Below are 21,477 nucleotides of genomic sequence, written 5' to 3'. Positions count from 1 at the left end.
CCACAATTATGTGTGAAGCTGTCGTGCTGGCAACAAATGGCAACAGCAGCATCTCATTTAGTAGTGTTGGCTATTTAGCATAATAAAGTAGAAAATGTGCTTACATGAACATACTATGAATAAATTCTTCAATGCTTGCCACACAGTATATTGAAGGAAGTGTTAAAAGTAAACACTATTCCACCACAAGCTAGGTTTGTATGAACACACTTATTTTATGTTCAGATAGATGTGTCAAAAGAAAGAACAATGCAAACACCACAGAAAAAATCCAACAGATCCAGGATACTAAGAATTTTAGGAATCAATGAACAACCTTTTTTCGAGTATACAGTGCTGCCCTTGCCATGATGGCTCCTTAAAACTATTATGTTCAAGTACGGTCTGGTTGAAAATGAACCGACCCATTTCCTTTTCACACCGCAATTCCAAGGACCAGCTGTTAGGTATCTTTATTGGGTTTCTTCAAAGAATAACCTTCCTCAGTACAGTCACCCATTAAATGTAAGGCAAGTTTCACTCCAGGTCTAAGAGCAGCAATATCTATTATTTGCTATAGCAGCAAATGCCAGGATGCAAAGAGCCCTATATAAAACTGGAAATAACTTACGGTACAGTGAGTTTTTCTCATTTTCCTTTCCAACTTCAGCTCTGAATGCTGCATTGAATCCTGCTAAGTCTGGAGGGTTGGCCACTGTGAGAACAGGATGCTGAACTGGATGGGCCACTGGCCTGATCCAGCAGACTGTTCTTATGTTCTTATCTGATCACTATTTGGGTGAGCAGAGGCACCAAAATGTGGAAAAAATGCCTGAAAGCGTTCACCCATGATCTCAACCCCTTGCCCTTCTTGGTTTGTGCATCTAGCAGAAGACTGACTGGGTGAGTCCAGGGAGAGTTAGTTCTTCACTGTGGGAGGAAGTGGTATCAGCTACATTGAAGGACATGCTGGACTCAGAAGATTGGCCAGTAAGAGGACACTCACAACTGAATAATTATTACAGAGAATAGTAATTACAGAGAACTTCAGAGAGTGGTGGCCATGCAACTTTAAGGGTGCTTGGTGGAAGCTGATTATCTTGACCCATTTCAATCGGGCTTCAGGCCTTATTTTAGTACTGTAATTGCTTTCAATTACCTATGTGCAACCCTGTTGCTTCTCCTTGCTAGCTTTTCATTTCATCAGCTATGATATGGGCAGGCCCTGTGATTTAGGGGTTGAGGGCATGATGTTTTGGTGGTTTCACTCCTATCTACAGGGCTGGTTTCTGAGAGTGACAGTGGGTCAAAGTATACAGAATGTGATATGCTACTGTCACTTAAGGCCAAAGTGGCATGAATGATGTGGAGAGCATTTTTTCAGCAACAGATGGTTTGCCATCTACCACCATTCCTGGACTGAGATAGCCTAGTCATGGTTATCCGTTCTCTAACAATCTCATGTCTAGACTACTGAAATTCACTTTGTCTGGGTTTACTCTTGAAGACTGTTCAAAAAGTGCAGCTGGGACAAAATGCAGCAACCAGAGTGTCGATGGGCTTTTGTGCACACAATCATGTGCAACTAGCTTTTAAATTTCAAGGTGTTAGTTTTAATATACAGTGGTACCTCGGGTTAAGAACTTAATTCGTTCTGGAGGTCCGTTCTTAAACTGAGATACCACTTTAGCTAATGGGGCCTTCCGCTGCCGCCGCGCAACTTCTGTTCTCATCCTGAAGCAAAGTTCTTAACCCGAGGTACTATTTCTGGGTTAGCAGAGTCTGTAACCTGAAGCGCTTGTAACCCGAGGTACCACTGTAAAGCCTTAAAGAGCTTGGGAAACTGTTACCTGAAGGGGCACCTCTAGAACAGCTGGGGAGCAGAAAGTAACTGGAGGTTTGAGGGACTATTTTAGCTAACAGAGAAGGGTGGCACAGCGCCAACCTTTTGAAAGAGTGTGCTATACTGTGCTTTTGTTCACTCTATGTAGAATTTTAAGATGATGAAACCTGGTTTGCTGACTCAATGATTTTTATGCAATAATTTAATTGCTACAAAAGGCAGCTACCTGAAAAACTCTTGTGGACAGCCTGGGTGCTGCTGCATCAGAACAGCTCTACTACTATCTGCCTTGTGATACAGAATAAATAATTTGGTGCAATTCATGCTATATAGACAAGACAAATTCATATTCCCTAATAGGCAGAAGCTAATAATCATTTACTTCAATGTTCATAAGCAAACACAATTATCACTTCCAAAGATTAATACTATCAAGGAAACCTAAATGAATTATTTTGAACATGTATTCATTCATCTCATCCAAGACATTATAGGAGGGGGGGGGGCTATAAACTAGGAGCCCTGCTTTACATTTTCTACTCAGGCAGAGTAAGTGCCATACACACTGCTCAAGAGAAAAAGTCATGAATGGCGGCTAACATGTCAAACTATGCAAAGGATTTATGCTTACCTTTAACACAAAGGAAACAGGGAGCAATGCACAGAGCTTGCTGGTAACAAACACCAGCTCCCATTCAGACTCCCCATGTCTGACTTTAAAGGCAGAAAAGCAGTGAACAATGAATACAGTGGTACCCCGCAAGACGAATGCCTCGCTAGACGAAAACTCGCAAAACGAAAGGGTTTTGCGAGTTTTTAGTTGACTCGCAAGACGAATTCGTCTATGCCTGTTTTTCGCAAGACGAATTCGTCTGGCGAGGTACCACTGTAAGCTGGCTTACCTTTTCGCTCTGGTCGGGAGGGGTGATGTCCGCGTCCGCCATTTTGGATCGACTGTGCATGCGCAGTCGATCCAAAATGGCAGACGCGGACAACATCCCTCCCGACCGCAGCGAAAAGGTAAGCTCCGCTGCCGGTCGGGAGGGGGCCGTGGGATCGTGCCCAATGTCGGGCATCATCCCACGGCCCTCTCCCTCCTTCCCGGAGCCCCGCCGCTGCGTTTTAAGACTGCAACAATCGTTGCAGTCTTAAAACTCGGCGGCGCGGAGCTCCGGTGCCGGTCGGGAGGGGGCCGTGGCATCATGCCCGATGTCGGGCATGATGCCACGGCCCCCTCCCTCCCTCCCGGAGCCGCGGAGCTGCGTTTTAAGACTGCAGCGATCGCTGCAGTCTTAAAACACAGCACCGCGGAGCTCCGCTGCCGGTCGGGAGGGGGCCGTGGCATCATGCCCGATGTCGGGCATCATCCCACGGCCCCCTCCCTCCCTCCCGGAGCCGCGGCGCCGTGTTTTAAGACTGAAGCGAGCGAACAGCAGCGCTGCTGTTCGCTCACTGCAGTCTTAAAACGCGGCTTGGCTTGGCTCCGGTGCCGGTCGGGAGGGGCCCCCGGACTTTTTTTCCCATAGGAACGCATTAATTAAATTTTAATGCGTTCCTATGGGAAAAGGTGCCTCGCAAGACGAAATTTCCGCAAGACGAAGAGTCTTGCGGAACGAATTAATTTCGTCTTGCGAGGCACCACTGTACTCTTGAAAGTTATCCTTGGGGAAAATTTAAAGATGGATGGACCAAGCAGGAAGAGAAAGTGGAGGAAACTGGAGGAGTTTATCCAAGTTCATAAACAATATATGAACAGTAGGGGGAAAGATTTACTACATAGCTTATCAAAATTAGGTACTACATACTTGAAAATCTAGTGTTATAAAATAGGTATTTAACTAGGCATCCAGTTTTATGGGGTTTCCCCCCTGTACTAAAAAATATGCTAACTTCTTACATACCTGCAAGGTGGCAAAAACATGGAGTCCTTCATAAGCACAGATCCAGAAAGAAGAATATACCAGCATCTTGCAATAGTGTCTGAGCTAAAGAAAAAGAACAAGTGTTAACTACATCCTATCAGTGTGAACTGCACTATATCAAAAACATCTAATCAAAGCTTAGAAAGCACGTCTTTCGCCATTCACTCCCCTATCAGGGCAAATTTCAAACATGTAAAGGAGAGCCTCTCAATTATATAACAAGTGGTGAAGCTCTTTAAACGTGGGAGCTCTGTCCCAAGGTGTCAGTTTCTTTTGGGGTGCAAATCACAGAAGGTAAATAGTTTTGAGAGTAGTGTAATTCCTTGAATCATAACTTGCTGACCAAAAAACAGTATACAAATAAAAAGGATTTGGTTCTGAACCTTCTGGTGACAGCTAAGGTAACAGTTGGGTCTTTGGGGCAGCTCTTGAAGAAAGGGTCGACAGCTGGGTAAGCAAAGTGGCTACAAAACCAAGTATGAATCAGAAGTGTCTGGTTCAGATCTTGATCTGCTATTAACTAGATAGGCAGCTTAGAAAAGCCACTCCCTCTGAGCCTCTGCCTCAACATTTGAAATATGGGGGATAACACTTCTGATTTAGCTACAGGGTTGTTGTAAGGATATAATGCACTGAAAGTATATGTAAACTTGAAAGTGCTACATAAAAGCTGAGTATACTATTTATAATTTACTAAATGACTGTCTAATAGGATATGGTCCGTCCACTGAGGCACAGCATATGTGTGAAGAACTCCATAATCTCAGAACACTCCTGCTTTTCCCTACCACATCCTACCCCCACCAGCAGCAGCAGAAGGGAACATTTGTGTATTAGTAAAATATTTGTTACTAGGAGCATAGCCCTAGGAAGTTTTCTACCTACCTTGCTTCTATCTAAGCATGAAGCAGGAAGGAGTGGAAACACCAGAAGCTCTCACACCTCTTTCTTCCTTTAATGGCTCACTGCTTTGCCTGTGTACACAGCCATGATCAGAGGCAAATGGAGAGGAAAAGACAGGGCTCCACTAAGCCTATTGTACTCTCTTGAAATCTCATGCCCTAACTCTGCACATGTGATGTACTTAAATGTTCTCATATGACCTACGCCAAAACCATATACACAGCAAAAATATGGGACTATTTCACAAGAACGTGTTTAAAGAGCTGTGTTAAGGAAATCTAAATAAATGTCCTAGATGTATTAAATTTTCAATTTAGGTAACGGTGAAGTGCACTTACCAAAACAAAACTTGATTTCCATCGTACCTTTTGTAACGTGCACTGGAAGTCATAATTCTGAGAAAAAGAAATTCAGTATCATTATGAAGCATGCTTATCATATTTTGGATAATTGTGCACTATTAATTGTACACAGTTCTCCCCTATGCAATACCAGTGCTCAAGGAGGTAATAAATTAATATTCCTGCTTTATAATTGAGGAAATAAATTAAGAGAATTCAGTGTGCTGAGATTTAAACCCAGATCCCCCAAGAATGAATACATATTAGAACCCCTGGACAAACTGTAATTATCATTTTCACATTACGATTTGTAGTCTTTTACTTTAACAACATGTGAAACTATAATTCACAATGCATCATACAAAAGGTTCCATGCAGAAAACAGAACATACATGCTTTCTTACTTACGAAATCAGAAAGACTAATCTTACCTCAAAACAGTCAAGTATTGCAAGCCTGAATGCAAAGAATGGACCATCACCAGCATAGCCAAATCACTTTTGCATTAGCCCAGCTGCTCTTACCTTAACTGATGCTCCCTGAGATGAGACAGTATGTCCATTCCATGAAGATAGCTAGTAGATAGTATTTAATTCCTGAAAAAATAAAATAAAATGTTAGTTCAGCAACATAATTTTGAGTAACCATTAGTTAGTACAGTGTAATGGACAGGGTGCAGTCTAGGGATAAAGAAGGAGGGAAAACCTAGAATTTTATCAACCAGTATGCAGACACCAGGTTGAAACTGGTTGTTCAATAGTGCCTTTAAGAAGAATTTTTTAGTGTTTTTGTGTACCTGGAGGTCTCCTCCCACTACAGGGCTCTGCTTACAAGAATGAAGGGAAAGAGAAGTTTACAAGTGATGGAACAAGGTGACTGAAGCCTGAATTAGATCATATACTTCACAACCCAAGGATAACAGCGCACAGGCTTAGGTGGCCTTTCACACTTGAACTTTGATTAATACGGTGGGTAGGGTGTGCCACTAATAAGCCCATAATGGTCTATCACCAGAAATTGTTAATTTACATATTATTGTAAACCACCTTATAATAACTTTTTCTAAAGGAAGGATATAATTCATTTTTTAAGAAATTAAAAATGTATTCAGTGGCATCAACATTGGCTTAAAACTTTTAGTTACATGGCAGACAGGAATACAAAAGATGTAACAAACACAATAATGCTTCACCACTCATAAAACAAAGTCATGCTCAGATCACCGAGGAAAGGTTACTGCTTAAAATGCCATTTATCTTCTGTTGGTGTTAGCTACTTGTCAGGGAGCTTATTAGTCCAAATGTGATTTAGAGCTCCAGTGGTGAATGGCTAAACACCTAAATCTCATGGGTTAGTCCTTTTCAGAATCTCTTTGTCAACTTGTTTTTACCTACCTAGAATACTGCTGTCATAGAAAGATGTATTCACTTATGTTTTTAAATATACTGCTTTAGCAAGTCTTCTCTGCAACTAGTTGCATGAAGAAAATTTGTTGCACTTTTAATGGGAACTGGGACTTCAAATCTAGCAAAATTGTAAGCATACATGCCCTGTCATAGAAGCCATGAAATTTAAACATCTTACTATGGCCAGCTACAAGAGACAGACAGCAGTTTAGGGCGAGGATACCCAAGGACTGTTTCCTGCCATACGATGTGGTCTGTCTTTAGATTTACCAGGGTAGCTCTATTGCCATCCCAAATATGAGGTACATTTAGCAACAGCATGCAAGAGATGGCTTGGCCCAGTTTGTTGAATTCACTATCCCGATAAATCTGCCTGCCCTCCATATTACATTTTTGTGGACTCCTCAATGCTATTTTATTCTAACAAGTATTCATTTAGCTGTTTAACTTCTAATTTAACTGGTATAAATTTCTGGTTATAATCTACCATCCTGTCTCTGTCTGATGGACTGACAATCTGTTGATTTTGTCTTTCAATATATTGATGATTAGTCACTTTTGTGGACGCTTTTTGTGGAAAATGTGGTATAAAATTTGACTTCAGTAAACAGAAACATTTTTTCCCATAGGAGTGCCATTGTCAGTGCCACAAGCTCACAATCTATAAATATGCATATATATATATATTTAATTTGGGACCTGATGTTCTAAATGACATTTTTCTTAGTTACATCTTCCGTGCTAGAATTTCTCAGACAAAGTACTGGATGCTTAATTCAAAATTTGAGAGTGAAATTCCTTCTACCACAATCGAATAGCCCCCTTAGCGTTGCCAGGAAGCAACACTGCAGTGACAGCAGAAGCCACAATTGCAGAAATCTGGAACTGTCTGGTTTGTAGATACAGAAACCCCCAGACTTCTTAGCCACTTCCTCCTGCCAACAATGCACTGACTTAAATGTCTCAACAAGCCCTGTGTGCAGTTTGGACCCAGTCTAACTTTCGCTTGTCTTCCTTTCACTGCATCTACTACTTTTCTCATCTTTTCAAACCACTCAGTGGGTCCCACTTCCTTTCAACACTTTTTTTCTCATTACCTATATCCGTATTGCATTATTTCCCTCACCCCAAAACACAGCTTATAGACCTTTCTCATCTTAAGAACTGAAAAGTCTGTCCCTGCAAGCTCCCAGTCCCATGCTGTGGTTAAAATCTAGTCTCCTCTCCCTTTGCTCTCTGCCCTTTTCCTCTTGCTCAACCTTCCCTCCTCACCTCACATTCCCTTCTGCAGTCTGCTGCCGCCCTGCATCTAACAGGGCACATGCCCTGAGCAGCAGTTTGGGGGTGGCAAGCAGGGGTGCAGCATGGAGAGAGGAGAAAAGCACGATAGCAGATCTCACCCAACTTTCCTGCCCCGTAGCTTGTGATAACCCTCTCCATCTCCACACTTCCCCTGTTGCTGCTGCCACGGGTGTGGGCAGGATGGAAATGCTTTCTCGCCTTCATCATCATCTGCGCCATCACCACCCAGAAGTCTGCCCCACTTCATGCCACTAGACATCACTAAGAGAGCAGGCTTCCTTCTCTCAGTGCCAGTGGTGAGGCAGGGAGGCACACACAAACCCACCTCCTTTACTTGGTTATGGTGGGGTGGGGAACAAAGTCTTCAGCACCCTCCCGCCCCTGCTACTGAGAGAAGGAAGTCTGAATAGGATGGGGCACAAAGAGAAGAAAGACCAAAGTTTGAGAAGGAAGAATCAGTCACACACTGACCTGCCTAGGCTCAGCCAATCGGGTGGCTCAGCAGCAGGCACTTCCCCCTAGGCCTAAGAGGGAGGGATCGGCTGACACCTGTTATTTCCTAACATCTTTCCTAGTTAATGCATAGTATACCTAAACCAAAATCATATACATACAACACGTGTCACTGTTTTCAGAAGAATTCTTTTCTAGTTAAACATGTTTAGGATCAGCCCAAGAAAATGTTCCCTATTCCAGGACACCAAATTATATGCACTGGAACTGGATGTACTGCAAATAGTTATACGCTACAAGGGTTGATGTCGCAAAACAGCTAAGAAACTGAGCTATGCTTTGAATCAAACCTCTGCTCTAGTTATACATCATGCTAAGTCATCGTTAGTTGCTTCCAATGAATGAACAGATGACTCAGGCACTCTGCCCAGTCAATCGCTTTTTGCTTTTCATGACTGCAGCAGAAGCAATAATTAAGCCACAAGCTTTGCTTGGCATTACATCTGAACCTGGATCACAGCTTGCTTCTCCCTAACAAGTCATGGTCAGCAACTGCTGGCCGTATTCCATACACAAGTTTATTAGACATTAATTTACTGCTTCAAACAAATTTTAAATTTTGTGCTATTTAAGCAGCATCTGCTTATTACCACAATATTGCTCTACATCACTTTAGGATCTGATAAATGTTGCCCATAATTTCTCAGGTTGTTTTAAAAACTAGTTCTAAAATATGACAGTTCTATACATTTGAAGTACAAGTTGAATTGCAGCTTGTGTGAGCCACCTAGTGGGAAGACCAAGCAACTTCATTCAACGTTGACACTTGACAAAATGAAACCCTTAAAGAGCACTTTTTAAGAGAACGCCTCCATTAAACATATTAGAATGGTGTCAATCAGTTATGCCATAGGTAGGCAAACTAAGGCCCAGGGGCCGGATCCGGCCCAATCGCCTTCTAAATTCGGCCCACGTGCGGTTCAGGAATCAGTGTGTTTTTACATGAGTAGAATGTGTCCTTTATTTAAAATGCATCTCTGGGTTATTTGTGGGGTCTGCCTGGTGTTTTTACATGAATAGAATGTATGCTTTTATTTAAAATGCATCTCTAGGTTATTTGTGGGGCCATAGGAATTCGTTCAATTCCCCCCCCCCAAAAAAAATACAGTCTGGCCCCCCGCAAGGTCTGAGAGACAGTGGACCATCCCCCGGGCTGAAAAAGTTTGCTGACCCCTGAGTTATGCTTTGGAATAAGAGCTGCGAGAGAGTTGGATAAAAACCACTGAAAAAAGAGCATCAACGCATACAATATACAGTGCATATTTCCCCCCTTTGATAAATCCTTCTGTCCATCCATGCTGGTCACCATTCAGTCCTATCAGTCCACCACTGTGGATCACAGGAAATCACATCTGTTCAAATGTTCAAATGGCTGCTCAGGCCATGAAGTTTCTGTGTCTTGGGCAAGTCTTGCTGAGACTGCAATCCTATGCATGCATGTTGTTGTTGTTATTGTTGTTGTTCAGTCGTTCAGTCGTGTCAGACTCTTCGTGACCCCATGGACCAGAGCACGCCTATCCTTCACTGCCTCTCGCAGTTTGGCCAAACTCATGTTAGTAGCTTCGAGAACACTGTCCAACCATCTCATCCTCTGTCGTCCCCTTCTCCTTGTGCCCTCCATCTTTCCAACATCAGGGTCTTTTCTAGGGAGTCTTCTCTTCTCATGAGGTGGCCAAAGTACTGGAGCCTCTTTGGAGTAAGTATCACTGAATGCTTTTCTGCCAGATTCCATTCAGGTCATACATACAATTGTTGCAAAGAACACAGCCACACAGTAAGTGTCTATACCAGGGTGGTCCAACACAAGGCCTAAGGGCCACAAGCAGCCCACAACGCCTTTTTGGGCAGCCTCAACAACATTTAACATCCTTCTCGGCTGCCTTTTCAAAGCCCAGTAAGCGCAGCATCGGGCTATTGGGAAGGAGGCATGAGGGCTCTGACAGAATCCTAGAGTCCTTCTGCCTCCTTCCCAAAGCCTAGTTAATACTTTCCCAGCTTTGAAAAGAAAATGGGGGAGGGCTCTCGAACCCTTTTTTAGCCAGCTTTGGATAGGAAGCAAAGGCTAAGGGGGCATTAAATTTTGGCATTGCTTCCCCCCCCACACACACACACACATAACAAGGTAATGTGCGGCCCATGAGTTCTGTATCTTAGTACTTTTGTGGCCCACTTGGTATGAAAAGTTGGACGACCCTGGTCTTAACTATACCACTATTTTTGGGTCTCAGTCTAACAAACCTCATGGGGTTTAAGATAATGCCCTGAGATCCTTGCAGAAAATGTTGGATACAACTATGACAAACAAAACAAAATAATAAATTGCAGTTTTTATGTTTTGTGTTTTTTTCCGCAGCAATGAAGGAGCTATCACATGATAATGAAGGAGGGAATATTGCATGAACCACCCATTAATTCTCAAAACCATACTGAAAAAGTAAAACAATAAAAATAAAAGAAATTAAGTGATCCAAGCTGCTGAGGGTAGCTCTGAGGTACTTTATTAGGGCAACCATATCCAGGCTAACCATACTTAGTTCTGCTTTCAGTACAAGGATTAAGAGCCAGAGGGGGGAAATGTGTTAGAAGGCAACAAAAAAGATGGAAGGGACAAAGCTCATGCTCTACAACACCGCTTTCAACTTCTTTTGAAGTTTCCACTGGCATAGGACTGGATCCAGACTCTGCCTTACATGAACAGAAGGACCCCTTATAATCCATCAGAAGAATCCTGTTGGTGAGACATGAAGGAAGCCATTTTTGTATTCCCTCCTCCACTGCAGTTTCTTATAACACCCTCCTCCAGGTGTTTGAGAGGCATAGGAAAGTTGCATAAAATCACCTCCCCGGTCACCTTTCTGTCAATGGGGCATGCTAACTGGAACTTCACTAAGGAATGCTACTGCCAGCAAGAGCAAGCTCTGAATCCAACCCAAAGCAGTACAGATAGGTTTGTTTTTGCCTATTGTTCGGATCTCAAGATTTATGCATTTCTGTTTTGTACTGCACAGTGCGGGGTCTACTGCAACCACAAAACTAACCCATTGTGAAGATCTTCAACCATCTCCACACACAGAAGCTCATATTGACTTGTAGCTCAGTACCAGTTGCATGTGACATTCACAACGAGCACTGTATTTGCAACTAGCTGGACCCTGCAGCATCCTGGTTACATCCCATGCCCTCAAGTTAGCTGAAGATTCCCTTTTGAGTTCCTGTAGATTGTACAGTCATTGTGGTTATTATTAGGTTTAGTGACTGTTGGAACTTTACCATGTTAAAAATTGGATTTTTGCCATTTTCATTGTTATCAGCACTAAACACTGCACTCCAAAGAGGGTGATATCCCCACCCCACCCCTTTCATTCTACAGTGGTAACTCGGGTTACAAACACCTCGGGTTACAAACACTTCAGGTTACAAACTCCGCTAACCCGGAAGAAGTACCTTGGGTTAAGAACTTTGCCCCAGGATGGGAACAGAAATCGCACGCTGGCGGCGCAGCAGCAGCAGGAGGCCCCATTAGCTAAAGTGGTATCTCAGGTTAAGAACGGTTTCAAGTTAAGAATGGACCTCCAGAATGAATTAAGTTCTTAACCCGAACTGTACTAGTTCTTGTAGATTCACATATCAGTTTGTGCCCTGATCGGTAACTCCTGCATTCTCTCTTATGGATGCAGTTGTGCTTCAGTGTCAATCATGAATTTTATTGGTGTTTCCTTAAGTCCCTATGTAACACAGGCCCCCATTCTTTCCCATGAAATGAAGGCTGAGAACATTCTTGTATCATTATTGTGGATTCTTTTTTCCTGTTGTCGTGCATATGTTCACTGTACTTCCTCTGCTCCTTTGTCAATTTAGAAAGCAAGCTCATGAAAATTGATTTACTTTGTGGCAATTCATGCATATTTTTCTTACTGCTGGAGTCTGACACAGCTCTCCCTTTGCATGCTACGATGTACATTTGCAAGCCTCCAGAATGTTTTAGTACGGCCTGGGTGGCAAAATTCTTAACTGCATCCTTATCTCTTTGTTGCATCATATCCACATTTTTGACAGTTAGCAGCAAGCATTTATATTAGTTCTTGAGATATTTCATATGCTCTAGATAACTAGAAGTCTTTATAGTATTACACTGTCCTGCAGATTGAGTTTTTCCTTTATTTCTTTTGAGATTTATCCCAGGGGGATTATGTACTTCCTAGTTATTGCCTGGGATGTTTTCCTCTGCAATAATGTATTTTAGGAACCTGCTCTTTCAATGGAAGTATAATGCCATCCACAACAAGACATCTGCTTAATTCTCACACCCTAGAACCACCAACCCACAGAACTTCCATCTCCTGGGATTCAGCTTCAATTTATTACAGGAGACATACTTGCCACTAGATTCCATGCCCTGCATATATTCCTGATTTTTTTGCCAGATATATGATAAACTTTTATCATGCCACATTGATGACACTTTATTAATAGCAACAATGCATCCAATTCTTATCCTGTAAAGATAAGCTCCAACAGCTCCTTCCACCTTACCCAGTTATGTGCTATGTTTTCAGTTTCAAAGTTCATAGGTGACAAATCTTCTACATTGCTCTGTAATCAAATGTGGCCTGCTGAACCTTTTAAAAGAATTAAGGCTCCACATTGGAGCTTGTTAAACTCATCTTTCTTATTAACATGGTTCTATACAGATCCTTGGCTGAGGTGTACTAATGAGGGATGCTGAACTTTGCCTGAGCCAAGAGATCAGGGGAAGGGGAAAAGTCAAAAAAGTAGAATGAATAAATTAGTTAATTCACTATACACGAATTCAATACATGAATTCTTACACAAATATTAATCAAAAGCCTCAAAGTTTCTGAACATCTCCACATTTGCATCTCAGCTATATAGATGTGCCAACTTCTATGACTAGTTTTAACATATGAAAGCACACTGTAGTATACAATAAAAATGCATTCACACATTATACATAAAAACACATGCAGAGAACATTCTTCATATCACTAGTGAGGAACCTCAGGCTAAAATGCTTCCTCATTTCTTTCACCCACAATTCCTCCCCTTTCACAGACGCATGAAGACTGAGGAAGCAATGCCACGTTCAATGCATGAAATCCAGAGCTAGAATATCCACAAAAACTGACTGTCCAGCTTCTTATTGAAGAACGCCAAGCAGCCCTTTGAGTATTTACTTCTATCATTTGCAATTGTTCCGGTTGTATGCAAACCATGGTTTGACAAAATGACAAAATGTTGTCTTTTCTCAACCAAGATCATATGGCATGGAGGGTAGAGGGAAAGATCAAGTGTTTCTCACTTCTTGTTCACATACACTGCACACCATGATTTGATACTGCATCTGAATCGTCAGAGAGAGAAGATTCTCGTTCTTTTCACTAATTGCAGCCCTCATTCTGACAGGATGATTTGAGTCTTAGCTCAAACCTAATGACAGAAAACTTCTCAGCAAACTACTGAACATTTAAATACCAGTATATTGTAAAATAGTAATTGTTAAGATCTACAGCATTTAATCCTAAACATATATACAGAAACACGGTACTGTATAGCCTTTGGCATCTCCCACTAGCAGGTTTTACAGATACTGTACAGTATAATTACATGCTGTTGCTACTATATACCAGGTGTAAAATATAGGGCATATCCAGCCCTAGGTTTTGTCCATGGCCTTCAGCCTATGCTGCTGTGTGGGAATTTACCTAGCATATATTTTAAGAGCAGAAGCCCAGGATAAGGTTTCTCAAGAATAAAAGCCTTGGAAGGGTGGATATGGCTTAAAGACCCTGCTTTGATTGTCCTAGTCATTATAGACCTTTGGGCTCAGAAGAACTAGTGTGATTCTTGAAAACGGACATAACTTACCCAGTCTGTCCCCCAGAAAATTTGAAGATGCTGTATATCCAGGTTATAGCCGAAAGGAACCTTTATCAAAATACTCTTAGGCTACAAACAATGAAAGGAAACAAGATTCCAAAAGGGAATTCAACCCATTTTGGAGGTAACTTCCACTTAAGCAAGGCTTGCTATGGGGAACCTTCAACTAAAGGTAAACCAGAGGAAGAGGATTTTAAGTGAGAGACTGCTCGCCAAGACCATTTGCAGGTGTTAAAAGTGGAAGGACATCTGTTTCCAATGTTTACTAGCACACTGGCATCAGCAAGACTGAGAGGATGCCAGCACTACAGTCCTCAGGTGGGGGAAGAGGAAATTTCTGGCTATAGAAGGTGGGGTGTGTGGCTCTAATCTATTAGCAATCTAAATGATGCTGGTGTATCATTTCAACTGTAGATAAAAGAGCATGTACATTCCAAAACAATTCAACATGATTTAGAGGCAAAAAATATTTTAAGACTGTATGGAAAATCAGAAAGAATATGTTTTTAAGCATTTACTTCCCCTTCGCTTAATTTGGAGAGGCTGGAACCTATCTGATTTCCTTTACTTCCTGCTGAGGCCCACTTCTAAAAATAGTTCTTAATTTTTTTGCTGGAAATATACAGTAGTAACCACATTGAAGGCTATGAAAATAAGTTTACTTCAGCACTTCAGGACCCTGGTCATAACTACTCTAAGAAAGCAAACTGCTCTTCTTGTACTACCACAAGTTCTACATATTTCCAAAGGGCATTAAGCCCCTTGGATGTACAAAATATTTAGTATTCATTGATTACATAATTAAAGTCATCCAGAGAAACCTGTAAAATGTTTTTCACTTAGAAATCATATTTAGACAAGCAATTTATTAAGGAATATAAAACGGGCACAAATTCTGCTTAATTTTGCTTTTAAAAAACCCAGTAATTGATAACAAGAAACAGAAACCTAAAGACATGCTGAAAACTTGCTTCCTTTAAGCAATAAGCTTGGGGTTGCACTTGACTAGGCCTTATCTACTGCATCCATCTTTTGGAGTCAGGATGCAGGCATATAAGAGAAGCAGGTAAAAGCCACATAGCGTCAAACCACATCAGTAATGTTTTTATTTTTTAAAAAAACTACTGTGATAAGTCCCAATAAAAGCCTGCTGGACTAGGAGAGTTTTCAACTGATGCCAAACTCTTGAGTCAATGCCATTCATATATCTCGGAGGTGGGGGGGGGGTTTTCCATAGGCAGGGTGCAACTGCAGAGTAAGCAGTCTCACTGGTTGTCACAGTAATACCTCTTGATGCAGAACAACCAGGTGCACCTTACTCACCCATCATATTACCAATTCTGTTTTAATCAATTTGGCATAACATAACACCTCCAATTTCCCAATATGAGTTCGGGCCATTACCAAATGTGACATTTTCTACATGACTTTTGTAACTTGTGTATAGTTTGTCATGTTGACATGGCAATCTACAAGAGGTCTGAATCTCTTTGGGAACTTTGGACCAAAAATTATGGTATCTAACCAAACCATAGTAACAACAATAAAAAGCAATATTTTTACAATGCAAACACTGAGAACAAACAGAAGAACCACTTGGCAACAAATGTTTAAAGTGGGGCTCTGGTGGCAGTTTTTTCATACAGCCTGTTCTTGATTTCCGAAAAGGTCTGAAACAAGCTAAATCGTTTACTAATTATGTGTTATGTACTACAGAAGTTCCAAGTATTTTGCATGTCTTAAGCAGATTTAGTGCTTTAAACTGATCACCTTAATTGGAAGAAAGCATTTTGTTCAGAACACTATCCAGAGAATTTTAAACAGAAACCTATGATGAGAGGCACATGTGTACTTTCTGGCTGAGATTCTGGTCTTAATCCAGTCTGTTCTGTAGAATGAAGCCCTAAACTATTTCCATTCTCAACAGCCTACTACTTTCACATTAAGAAGGAAAAAAACCAGCTTTGTCAGGACAGCTCACAAGTGTTTCCCCAGTACCACCTTAGGTTTAGGCGGCTGGTTAGCACAGCACTGGCATAAAGTTAATAAATCAAGATTCCCTCATAAAAGACCTAAATTCTATCCCAATTTATTTGTGATTTTTCTACAGACGACCAAAATCCATTATTTTTTTTTCTTAACTAGTAATGCAGTTTCACTGTAGTAAGAACTCTCTCATTATTTTTTCAGAAGTGCTGATGGGTCTATCCAGCCTAACAAGCTGGTTCTTGCAAAAAGTGACTAGTTTTTAGGTACAAGGATGTACAGTGGTACCTCTGGAAGCGAACGGGATCCGTTCCAGAGTCTCGTTCGCATCATGAGCAGTCCACATCCTGAGCGCTGCGTCTGTGCATGCTCATCACGCAATTCGGTGCTTCTGCGCATGCATGTGATGTCATTTGACGCGTCTGCGCATGCGCGAACCGCCGAACCTGGAAATAACCCGTTCCGGTAATTCCAGGTTCGGCGGGTTCGTAACCTGTGACGAACGCAACACACAGCATTCGTAACACAAGGTACGACTGTATATGTCAAATGAGCCCAGCTCAGTTTTAGTACTGTGTTGTGTCTCATTTTCCCTACATATAAAAGTGAAATATTGTTTATTTAAAACCACCTATCCATCACCATCAGATGTTTGAAAACAGCTATTTTGTTTATATCACAGTCACAAAACCTTCCATAAAAGAGTAAGAAAAGTGGTTTTATTTTCATCCCTTACATCCTTAAAAAAAATCCTGAAGGATAATTCTGAAAGTTTCTCTAAAGATACTCAATACCCACTAATCAGATTTTGACTGGAACACAAGTTACTTTTTCCAGATAAAGACTCTGAACTACAAACCTACCCTACCCATCAGCCTCATAGCAAGAGATGCCTAATTTAATAAACTGGCTGAGAAAAAGACAGTGGGATATTAAGAAATATGGAATTAAAGTATCTTTTTAACTGTGCTGTAAAAAGGCAAGTGCAGTGTTCAACATCTTCTACATTAAATTTGTAACTCACTTTCCTGCAGATGTGGATAATAAGTGCTCATTCAAGTACAGTTACTAAAAAAAAAAAAAGTAAAATTGTAAACATTAGAATTCCAAATTATATATATTTAAAAAAATCAATCACAAAACTAAAATCAGACTACACCGTCAATCCCCACAGGGCTATCAGAATAAAAACCTACCAGCTTGGGTATACGTTCTACAGTACCACTGCCACAGATAAGAAAACCCTGCTAATTACCGGTACTTTCGAATTGAAAGAGCTTTTGCTGTTCTCTCACAAAGGTAATGTCAGAAGGAGGCCTGAGTCCAGTCCTATGCTGTGATGTGCAGAAGATGAGCCACCAGGATCCCCCTCCTTCTGATCCTAAGAAATCACCCTCAGTTGGCATGGGTGAGCATACACATGGTATATTCAAAGCTATCTGCCCACAGAAGAGTGACAGAAAATTTATACATGATGGCTTTTATTTATTACAATAATGTAACAGGGCACTCCTCACAACAGAAGGGATAAATGGAAGTCAACAAATTTCAGCCTTGAATACCCTTATGTAAATACGACCCAATTGAAGACACAATTGAACACAATAATGAGGACTAAAATGTGCTTTCAAAACCAAAGTTATATTTCTTTTAAACCAAAAGCTGAGAATTTCAGAAGCTGACCATCTGACAGTTCCCACCACACTAAGCACAATACTATGTGCTTATAGACAACTACCAGCCCACATTCTAATTATTTCAGTAAGGGGTGGGGTGAGAATCTACTTGTTTCTCTGGGAAGTATACAGTGCCTTCAGTCAGTTATACAATATACAGTATTATATGCAGAAGCAGTGCTTCTCTTACTTTAACAACCATTTATTTTCATAATACGATAACAATGTTTGTCACTAAGCTATGCTATGACTGGTCAACATCTCACTCCCCATTAGTCACTGGCTGACCTACTGAGCAACGATGCATCCTAAAGATTGCTTTAACTATGTAGACAGGTATCAAATAGCTCCATCAAGACTATTACCTTAATAACACAGGAAAGTGTAATCATTAAAGCATCTTTAATTTTAAAGCTTTCTTTTTCATGACATATGGGATGAATGATAGCAAAGCTACATTATAAGCACATATTCCATATAGAAAATAGGTTCATGATAGCTACTGGAATGTACAAATACATATGCAACCCAAACATCCCTCATGTAGTTATGCAAAGGAAAGTCTTCCAAGGGATGTGCCCTATAATTCAGGACATCCTGACTCACTGGCTCAAATTTGCCAGCTGACTTTTATAACCTCTACAATGGGAAGCCCTAACACAGGATTTGTCACAAACAAAACAGGATATAAGTGATAAAATATACCATTATCCCTACCTCACCACTGAGAAGAAAAAACTTTTATATTAAGGCAAGCCAAAATTCAACTGAACACATTTCCATGTTGATTTTTAACCACACATTTGTAAATGCTCAAAACTATTTGGGGAGATAGGGTTGTTGTTGTTGTTGTTGTTTTAAACAACAGATGATTTATTTAAAAAGTGAATTATAAAAAGTTGCTTAATTAAGATATGTCATGGAGGGAAACAGTTAGCTAAGACTTACTGCCCCTAAAAGATTTAAGCATGGAAGTTATTGGACCCATGAAAAAAAAACCTCTACTTCAAAATACCAGTTATTTCTGGAAACAAGAAGCAGATGTTTTCCTCTGTTTGGCTCAGCTGTGCAACAGCACAACAGGCCTTTTGTTATGCTGTCAGCAAGAATTTTATTACAGCCTTTTTTACAGTGTTCATCACTAGGGAATCTGGGTGCGTGGTACACTTTGTATATTAAAGGAGAATTCATAATAATGGCATAAACAGAAAACAACAGTTGCAACCAGAGCAACTTTGTTAGTAGTCTTCCATGATTTTAAATAATGGGAGAAAGAGGGATTAGTCCTTCAAAAGAAAGAACCATGCAATAATCCACCAAAAAGGTATTTTAAAAGGATGTGACAAAATAATTTCCAAAAATCAGGAAAGCTGTAACTCTGCTTTTTTGCAACAGAAAAGTAATTTCAAACACAGTGTGCTCCAAAAGAGAAAGCCTAGCTGACATGTATTTACGGTATGTTCCCCATTATCATCTACTGTATACAGTATTATTTGAAATAGTAAAATAAAATCACATATTTTTTAGAAGAAAGTAGCAAACAGTGGGAAGAATTCAGTGTTGCACTATTATGATAGTTCTCTCCATCTCCCCTCTCCTTCCCTGCGTGTTATCGGGGGGGGGGGGCTCTCCTGACCCCTCAGATCTGAATTGGGAAGTGTGGGGAACACACAGGAGGAAGCCTCATTGCACTAGCAGGATTTGCTGCACAAGCTCCTGCTGGAACAACTGTTTAGCTGAATATAGCCCCGTGTTTGTTTTCAATTTGGTTTGTTGTAAATACAGTAAAGAGAAATGCATCCCATTACTTTTCAAGAGTTCTGTATCAGAAAATCCAAACCTCGAAACTCATCACTACAAAATTGAAGAAGCGAGTAACCCCTGATGCTTTTCTGTTGCGAAGGAAAATAAGGATGATCAATAAATACTTCTTAACATTCTATTTTTTTCTGGACACCTTCTTAATAAACATTTGTCATAATACACCAAAGTTAATTGTAAATCTGCATACATTTTTTGTTAATTTTCATTCAATCAGTCCCAGTGCCATATTACGTACTACTTTTACAACTTCACCATGCTCAAGTAGTAGCACATATCTTGTCACAAGGGTAGAAGAGACTCTGTTGTAATACAAATTAATGAAAAAGTGTAAAATGCAGATTGTGTGTATGGAGAGGAGCTAGATTCTGGTTCTTCCGCACAGTTAGTATTATATGATCAGCATTATCAATGCCAACAGTGATGAAAGAGCCTCTTCTCTACATCTACATTTAGTATACCCTGCAGACAGAGGAATCTAACAGTGCAATACTAGCCATATTTACTCAGAGGTATACAGAACTCACTCCCTAATAAGCATAGTTAGGATTGCTGTTCATGTCTCTTACAGCACAAGTCTATACATCCACAGATATAAGCCATATTAAGTTTAATAGGACTTACTCCAGGGTAAGTGTGCAGAGGATCACAACCTGATCCTCTGCCCTCACAGAATAAATAAACCTTCCTACACCATTTTGAATACTGTTAATATATTTGTATTGTAAAAATACGTTATCAATCATTATATTAAACTGTGTATTATTTGAATAAAACTAAGTCAAAAATAGCCCCAATGTTAACTGTTTTTAGATGCATTTTCATATTTTAGTGAAATACAGTGAAGTTGCAGGTAATTTCAGGCCCTGCTTTCCATGCTGCCAGTGTACTTTATGAATAAAAATATTTCAAAATATTTCCTACAAAATCAGCCTCAAGCAATAAAACATTGTCTTAAGTACGGTAGCCTAAAAATTTGCCAAGATTACAAGGTAGGCACTTCAAAGCACTTCAATATAGGGACATATAGGGCTTCATTAGTTTAAGAACTTATCTACTATCACCCCCACTCCCCAAAAATGCTCCAATGATATTTTAAAGATAAATATCACTCTCGCGGTAATTTCACACTTATTCATGAAGTTTTCCATCTCTTTAAACATGAGCTGACATGTTAGCATATATGTTTTGCATATTGCACAGTTAAGAATTGGAATTCTACCAGAAAAACAAGATCTTACTCCTGAAAAAATAATATGTAATACCAAGATGAATTTTAGTATCACACATTAAACCCTGAAGTAGACTAAACAATCATAATAGTTTCTATTTTAATAGGTTAAAGCAAGGTTAACTTTTACCAACAGCAGTGCTTCTAATAGTAATGCATCTATCAGTGATAATTATCACCTTAATTTGGGTAGAGACCTATGCATGAATGTGTTTAATTTACCCACTAGATTTTATGACAGTTATTACAAATAAAATTCCTAACTACATAATTGCAAAAGGGATAACTGAAATGTCACAGATATTATTCCTATTATTACACAATCTGTTATTATTTGAAGTTAAAACAGTGGTAAAACTTGCCAAGGTATCTACCTATTTATCTGGCTTGTTTGTTTTTTAATGTGCCCGTTTTGCACCTATCAACCACATAATGCTGAAGGGCAGGGGTAGCTCACACAGTGTCCTCCCCAAGTTGCTGGACTACAACTCGCACCTTAAGAGTGACATGAGAAGAGCCCTGCTGGACCAGGCCAGTGACCAAAAGCTGTCAAATCTACACACTCTTCCACCCAACCTCGGAGCTGCTGAAGGGACACAGATCACAACAAAGCTGTCAAGACAATCCTTACCCACCTTTACAGCTTCAAAGTTGGG

At 40.4% G+C, this 21,477-nt stretch overlaps 1 protein-coding gene across 1 annotated transcript in view; it reads right to left on the bottom strand.

Moving 5' to 3' along the window:
* The window catches only part of LOC117041366 (rap guanine nucleotide exchange factor 6-like), a 39,574-nt gene that overhangs the window by 13,864 nt on the left and 4,233 nt on the right, over positions 1-21,477 (bottom strand). Inside the window, exons 2-4 of the mRNA XM_033140082.1 lie at positions 5,513-5,584; positions 4,986-5,042; positions 3,724-3,807 (exon numbers count right to left, since the gene is read on the bottom strand). Coding sequence (XP_032995973.1) covers positions 3,724-3,807; positions 4,986-5,042; positions 5,513-5,550 — 179 coding nt within the window. The 5' untranslated portion in view covers positions 5,551-5,584. The remainder of the gene's footprint in view (positions 1-3,723; positions 3,808-4,985; positions 5,043-5,512; positions 5,585-21,477) is intronic.

Source organism: Lacerta agilis, chromosome 2, assembly GCF_009819535.1.
Source record: "Lacerta agilis isolate rLacAgi1 chromosome 2, rLacAgi1.pri, whole genome shotgun sequence".
NCBI classification, from domain to species: Eukaryota; Metazoa; Chordata; class Lepidosauria; order Squamata; family Lacertidae; genus Lacerta; species Lacerta agilis.
Note: the sequence above shows the minus strand (reverse complement) of the source record. Positions and strands in the feature narration are given on the sequence as shown.